The following is an 8,109-nucleotide window of genomic DNA, read 5'->3' as shown; positions in this document are numbered from 1 at the left end:
GTCATCATGGAAAATGAAAGCTTTAAAAGCTTTTTCCAATGTAAACATATATATAATATATATACACCACCCATTATGACCATTAGAATATATACACACATTATGACCATTAGACAACACGTTGGTTTTACTCATTAAATAATAATAACACCAAAGGTAAGATTTTTTTTTTTTTTTCCAATAGTTATTATTGTTTTTTTGTTTTTTACAAGTTATTGCAAATCAATGTCTTAACTTAAATCGAAAGCATGTTATCTTTAGGGAATCATAAAAGCAAAGACCACCAAGGTGAAGGAATGCGTAGAGAGAAATTTGAAGACTTTTTGACACCCAGTTGATTTGATGGACATCCTAAGTAAAGGAATTTAAATTTTAATATTATTTCCAAAGTATATTTTTTAATAAATTTTATACACATACCAATAGGGTTTAAGCATCAAGGCACCTTCTTATTATTACATGTGAAAATGCCCATGTGAAGGTTGATTACAGAAATGATGAAATTTCTCAGAAACTTTTAAAAGTGACACTGTAGATGATAGTCCCCTCATGTCAATTATTAGAGAGGACCCGATGCATAGAATCATGGGTTTAATCATAGGGAATTATGTTCCCTGGATTCACTTTGTAATTGTTACAAATTTTTAGGGGTAAATTAAAATATTGGAAATTGATTTTTTTTTTTGTTTTTAATAATTATTGGAATTTTTTTAAGTTTTCTTATCATTAAAGATAAAATTAAATTTAGAACATTTTATTTATTAAATTAAATCAAAGAATTTTCATTAAAATTAATATTATTAAATATTATAATATATATATATATATATATATAAAAGTTTGATGTTATATTTTGAAATATTTTATGATGATGATATGAATATGATTTATTTTTTAAAGAATGAGTGATTAATTGAAATAATTTAATAGTTTATTTTTGTGATAAAAATTAAGGGAGAGAAGAGGTCACTGTAGTTTTGTTGACTTAACAAGTCAAGAAGATTGGTAGTGTGGCAAATGTTTTGAAAAGGGAAACAATCTGAGATTATTGTAGTTTTGTTGACTTAACAAGTCAAGAAGGTCGGTAGTGTGGCAAATGTTTTGAAAAGGGGAACGGATTCCAGTAAGGGTCAAGCAATCCAAGAGAAAGTGTTTTTCATCTTAGACTCTCTTAGTATCTTAGAGGAGGCAGATTCTTTTGACCCAAGGTGTTTTGGGAATAGACCAACACCCAATTTCTTTTTTTTGCTAATGCAAGAGTGGAACCTTCTATTAAATTGGAAACAAAGATATTGTACAAAAGGCTAAAACACATAAATTTGCCGTTAGATCCTGAGCCAAGGATCCTATGGAGGAGAGACAATTCGGGTGGCCTATAAGCACACCGATTATCACCCGAAACAGACCCTAAAAGCTGAGATAAGCTAAATTTAAAATACTATCAGGCCCGAAAAACAAACTTAACTTGCGTTCACATACACCTCCCAAAATCCGCCAAATGCACGTGAGACCCGATAGAATGTGTTAGCAGCATGGAGGTTAATCTAAGAAACGGACCCACCAACAAGCCCGTGCAATCCTGGCCATCGATTGCCCACAGTAGATCCAATGGTCCCTATACATATCGCAAGGCCCAACCTTACCAAAGATTACCACGCAATGAGGGCGGTATTGCCTTCCCACCCTGGGCCATGTGTTGGAAGGTGAGTGGAATCACTCCCGCCGAAGGAAAACCGTTGCCCGCCTGAAAGTGGTGCGATACGTCGGAAACCATTTTGAGGGCAGTAAACCTGTCGTTGACCAAGAAAGTCGGGTAAAGCAGCTGCTGAGAAAGACTAAGTTCTGTTTCCTCGACCATGAGAAAAAGAGGAACCTTGAATCCTGCCAATCCACTGAAACTTTTGTAAATTGATACCAAACATAGACCTGCATACCCAGAACGACCTTGCTTTTGTAAGAACTCTGCATAAAGGTCAACCCAATCCTGTTTCTATGGCCCTGTTATGATAAACCTTGTAATCCTCTTCCGCCTGACTGAGGCATTGTTCCCTTAATCTATTCTGAGGCATTTATCGCCAGATTATCTTGACTTTGTTTTTAATACAAGCCACTCCTTGATTGGCCAGAACGTCCGCTAGTTTATTGGTCGTTCGCCGCACATGAGTAAAACTCATAATGCGTAAATCTAGGAGGTGAAATTGAATCCTTTGAAAGACCTGTATCAGCCTCCAGTGACTTGAGACTTTTTCCGGCTCTGTGCCACAACAAATTCTTTTAACCGAGTTAATAATCATCTCAGAATCGGCTTCAATAATAATGTTCTGTAGATTATCTTGCTTCAGGAAATCTAGACATTGTTCAAGCGCCATTAATTCAACCATATTATTAGTAGCTTTTCCCAAATGGCAATGGAAAATGAGAAGAATACAACCACTATTATCTCGTAACACTCCTCTGAAACCAGCAAGACCTGGGTTGCCTTTAAAGGCCCATCTATGTTGAATTTCAGGAAACCCTGAGGGGGAGGATGCCAATAATCTGGCTTATTGGGCATATTCATGACCTTCCTATCCATTCCCTATGGTATAATTCCCTGCATCCTCAACTGACAGAGAATCTGTCTCTCCTTTACTGAAGGTGGCTTTGTGGGGGGGGTTGCGAACAATGGTGCTAACTATCTCCTTGAGTTGTCTGAGGATCTGCTTGAAGATGTGTTGGGTGGTGCTATGAACATTTTTGAAGATTCTATTGTTCCTTTCTTTCCAAACTTCCAAATTAAGAAACCTGGACTCAAAACCCAAGCCAAGCGAAGAAACTCAGACTCAGAAAAGTTTCGTCTCCAGTTATTTAGGGTGTTGATAATGCTATCTTTGTCCCTATCCGTTTATTGGAAGATTGTAGCAAAAGAATCCCACAAATCAGAGGTAAAGGTGCAGTCATTGAGAAGGTGCTCCATTGTCTCCTCGAAGGTCTTAGAACACCCCTTTTCTAATGTTTTCCCAAGTCAGAATTTTCCTGTGGTGAACCAAATACATGAAGATTTTAATTTGCATCCATCCTTGATGCTTCCAGAGGTTCTACCACACCTTGTCCGGTACTTGGGAGTCCAGCTCTAGAGACATCTTCTTGGCTTCCTTAATATTGAAGGTGACTTCTTTATTGTTCCCCCATTTGAGTTGATCATGTCCTTCAGAAACCAGAATCTTCCTTTGATCCAAAATTTGCAGCAGTCCTCTGTTTTTTCTTTCAAGGGGTTGTCATCCCTAGGTTCTATGTTCTTCTAGGTTCTCCATTTATCTTCTAGACCAGGTTGATCCCAAAAATCTTTAACCCTGAAAAGCCCTTTGGTGTCTGTTTCTTTCTTTAGGTCCAAAAAGTCCTCTTTTAGCAGAGTCTGTTCTTGTTGCCATTAATCCTCCCAAAACAGAGCAAGGTCCCCTTCTTTGATTTCCCAGAAACTGTTTTTCTGCACTAAGTTTCTATTCTCCCAGGCCTTATTCCAAATGTGAGATCCTTTTATGGTTCCCTTCATCCTTATATGATCATTCTCTTGCCAAGTGTTGGCATATTTTTCATTCCAGACACGAGCCCACTGAGCCTTTGGCTCTTTTACCCACCGCCACCATAATTTTGCTCCTAAAACCTTGCTGAGTACATCTGCATCATCTTTTTCCCCTCCCCCCTGCCCCAAAGAAAGTCTCTTTGAATAGACCAACACCCAATTTCACTTCAAAGCTCATGGGAATTAGTTCTTATCTTTGCAATATTCATTTTCTTTTTAGCAGTGGTAAAGACAGAAAGGTAATTCTGGTTAGCAAGAGCAAGGTTGATCACCTCCTTGTAATACCTTAACTTCCTTTTCCCCTCTCCGTCCTTATCACTCAACTTATCTTTAAATTTGAAAATAATGGTATTTTTAATACTATCTTTATTCTCGAAGATATCTCCTCCTTTATCTCTTAATGATCAAACCAAGACTTAACATCTTTTAATATAGAAAAATATTTTTTCACTTTATATTAATATATTTTTTAACAATTATATGCAACAAAAATAATTAATACAATCTTAATACAAACACCTTTTATGTGAAAATGTTAAAACATTTTTTTTCCAAAATTTAATTTTTATATTTTTGAATAAAGGAAAATGTTATATTGGATTTAATCAAAACCACATATATAATAGCCAAAGCCACATATATAATAACATTATATGTATTATGAAATATATAATAATAGCAACTTTTATAATGATATTTTATATGTGATATTGATATTTTATACCATATTTCTAAGGTTTACTCCTACATCGTGTGAGAATTAAGGAGTTTCTTTTATAATATTTTATTTTTCATTTATTTTTATAAAATAAATTTTATTATTATTATTATTTATAAGTTTTAGTAATTTTTATATAAAGATTGAAGTTAATGTACTTAAATTTAACATTCTAGTAATTCATGTATACAATATTTACACTTGAATCATTATTATGTATATTTAAATATATCTACAAATAACAATACAAACACTAAAATGTTAATCACAAAAATTAAATGACATTATATTTATATTATTATTATTTTCAATAACATCTAATTATTATTATTATTATTTATTAATTATATATACTTGCCATCCCTTTATAATCAGTGGATCACTTTATATTCAATTAATTATTATAGTAAAATTAATTCAACAAATTTAATTTCAAAATATATTATTAATTAATTTTATAAAAAAATATTTAAAAAATCAAATAATTAAAAATTATAATAAATCCAAAATGAAAATGGTAAAACAATATTTCTAAAAATTTTATCCAATTTTACTGCATCTATGTTCCAAAAAAGCATCGAAATGATACATCACAATTCTACTTTTGTAACGCCAATTTGTAACTATGGAATGGAAAATCAATCGCTAAATTTTGTATGGTTATGCTCCCTGCATCATAAAGGGTGCACAAACACACACTAACAGATACACAATTTATATATATCCACATCATTAAAGGTGCATAACAACACACTAACATATACACAATTTATATATATCCACATCATAAAAGGTGCATAAAAAACACAGTAACAGATACACAATGTATATATCCACTTCCAAATATCGGTAGTGGGAAATTGGGTTTACCTAATAAGTTGGAGCGGGAGTCGGGAGGGCTTTGAAAAAGGCAAAAAGCTGACACAGACGTTGTGCTGTACGTCAGATGACGATCAGGATTAGCGTCATCAATCAGAAGGCGCTTCGCTTTTTCTATTCTTTTTGTAAGGAAGAAGTTCCTTGCATTTTGGGCCTCCCTTTCCCTCCTCTTCTTTTCTGCACGTCCTCGCCCTTACCAAACGCGTTCATCTCTACCTGTCACCATTCGCCTTAAATTTCGAGTTTCTCAAGTTTAAACCACTTGTAATCCGTTTCCCCATCTCCCCAAAAAGCTGTAAAACGGTATATATAGAGCGCTCTCTAGTCTAACATTTTGGATTGATTGTTTTCTGTTAGAAATTCCCATCATCCCTCTGTGTCTTCCTTCTTTTCAATCCAGAGACTGTTTTTATGGTGGCTGTAAATGCTGAAATAATGCCCAAATTCGAAGGGAAGTCTGCTAAATCCCTGGATTCAACATTCAAGCTGTTCGGCAGAACGATTGCTGTGAAAAATCCCTGTGATAGCAGCAGCAATGGTATTCATGTCGATGGGATTCCAGCTGAAGCAGTGAATTCAGCAGTCTCCAAGGCTTCTGAAACGCATCATCATGATGAGAAACAGAAGCAGAATGAGGATTCAGAGAAGGTGGGTAAAAAGCCCACAAAGCTTGTGCCCTGCCCTCGCTGCGAGAGCATGGATACCAAATTTTGCTATTTCAATAACTATAATGTCAACCAGCCTCGGCATTATTGCAGGAGATGCCAGAGATACTGGACCGCTGGTGGGTCTCTGAGGAATGTGCCGGTTGGGGCTGGTAGAAGGAAAAACAAGCCTTGCTTCGGAATTAATCACAGGCAAATCATGGATGACAATGAAACTGGTTGGAATGATGTGCAGGGCCAGGCTTCTCGTGGGAATTCTGATAAATTGGTCAAGATTGAGCCATTTTATCCTGAATTCGAGAAATTTAGAGAGGGCTTGAATGAAGCGGCAACGCCGAAAGAAGGTAACTCTAAACCCCAATCCAAAATCCAATCCCAATTTGACGATTATTCACATCCTAGTACAGTGAATTTGGCTAGAGAAAAAGTGGGTAAGGAGGTCTTGTTTGGTTCTGGGAATCAAGTGGGTGCCATGGGATGGCCTGGGAATTCTACCCATTTGGCCAAAGAGCCTGGGAATTCTACGCATGTGGCCAACGAGCCTGGGAATTTTACCCATATGGCTAAAGAGCTAGAAAGTGTTCAGAAACCCAGCTGTTCAAGTGAGAAAACCCAGACAAGTGCCACCAAGGCAGATTCGGCTGAGCCCGTGGATGACCTGACCTCTGATTCAAATCTCAAATCAGAACCCAAAAATATGAGTCCAGACGGGTCTTCTTCGTCTTCTTCTTCTATGAATTATACAGGGAGTCCTTGGCCTGTGTATTACAATGGATGCTGGGGAAGCTTTCCTCCAGGTGTTGAGGGCTCTGAGAAAAATAGGGTGCCCTGGTACACACCAGGTACAGGATTTTTGCCAACAGGTTTTAACTGGCTTGTGCCTTCTGGAGTAATGTGGGGCTTGCCTTGGATGGCAGGGAATGATAATTCTGAATCAAAAACATTAGGCAAGCACCAGAGGGAGGAAACACCACAGGCAGTACCTGAAAACAAGAATAGATCTCTTTGGGCGCCTAAAACTTTGAGGATGGATGACCCTGAAGAGGCTGCAAGAAGTTCGTTTTTGACAAACTTGGGGTTGGAAAATAAGAAGGAAGGATCCATCAAGTCTGGGGAAATTCTCAAAGGATTTCAATTGAAGATGGACAACAAAGATGACAAAAGGACGACTTCTGTGCAGGTTTTGTGTGCAAATCCTGCAGCACTCTCAATATCATCTTCTTTTCTTGAAAGCAGTTGATGTATGCTTAAACTGTTTTCCAATATGATTTGGATATGTTGTTCCTACATGGGAAAACGTTGTTCAACGCCTTTAAGATCATACGATACTTTGTTCCTGAGACTGCCTAGTTAGATCACTGCATCTACAGCTTTGTTGCATTCTGCTTACCTTCTCCAAATGACCTCCCCTGCTCAGACTAGTTTATGTTTGTTAGGTTATCTTTCACAGTTGTTCTTTGCAGGTCATCTATTTCAAAAGGGTTGCTAAGTTGGATATCTCCATTGAGAAAATCATGGAGGAATAACTCCATATGCAGATGGTTCTGATGTATATCTATCTCATTCTTTGGATTCTCATTGTTAGGATGCAGCGATGCTTGAAGTCACTGGAACACATGAAAATCATGCTTTGTTAATCAATCATTTCTCCTCCAAAAATGAGGACAATGGATGATAACAGAGGAGATTCTGATCCCTCTGATTTATATTTTTGCTGGCCGTATGGATTTCCCCAAGGCTTTTTTTAAGATAGAACTCAGTTTTAACAAAAGTGGCATGTTGCCATTGGTTTGTACATATAATTCAGAGTGGAACATTATAACATGAGTTTTCAATTGTGTATGTTTCTACACTTCATATTCCATATGCAATGCAAGCCTTGGAGAAGGAACATACTTCCATCTAATTATTTGAATTTCAGTATCTGATAGATCTTGATGACAATGTTTTTCTGCATACAGTTGTATCTACTAAGAAACAGTCAAAGCATGACATGGTCACTAGTTACTGTGAAATGGGGAATATATCAATTAAGTAAACTAATATGCAACTTTTCAGAATTCTTCATGTAACACACCAAAACAAGCAAGGACATGTATGGAAACATAATTGTTTGAATGCTATTTTATGTTTCTAAGGACATGTATAAGCCAGATTTGTAACTAATATGCAACTTTTCAGAATTCTTCATGTAACACACCAAAACAAGAAAGGACATGTATGGAAACAAAATTGTTTGAATGCCTTTTCATGTTTCTAAGGACATGTATAAGCCAGATTTGATT

General features: G+C 36.3%; 1 protein-coding gene across 1 annotated transcript; it reads left to right on the top strand.

The window, feature by feature from the left end:
- Positions 1-5,287: 5,287 nt before the first annotated feature.
- Positions 5,288-7,659, top strand: LOC149182117 (cyclic dof factor 1-like). The gene has a single exon (XM_089416764.1). It carries the CDS (start codon positions 5,571-5,573, stop codon positions 7,062-7,064), a length of 1,494 nt encoding a protein of 497 aa, XP_089272890.1. The 5' UTR covers positions 5,288-5,570; the 3' UTR covers positions 7,065-7,659.
- Positions 7,660-8,109: the final 450 nt, after the last annotated feature.

The sequence above is a fragment of the Pinus tabuliformis genome, chromosome 3_2, assembly GCF_031772625.1.
Source record: "Pinus tabuliformis cultivar Carrire ecotype Pingquan chromosome 3_2, CPIR1, whole genome shotgun sequence".
NCBI classification, from domain to species: Eukaryota; Viridiplantae; Streptophyta; class Pinopsida; order Pinales; family Pinaceae; genus Pinus; species Pinus tabuliformis.
The sequence above is the reverse complement of the archived record's forward strand: the minus strand, read 5'-3'. Positions and strand labels throughout refer to the sequence as shown.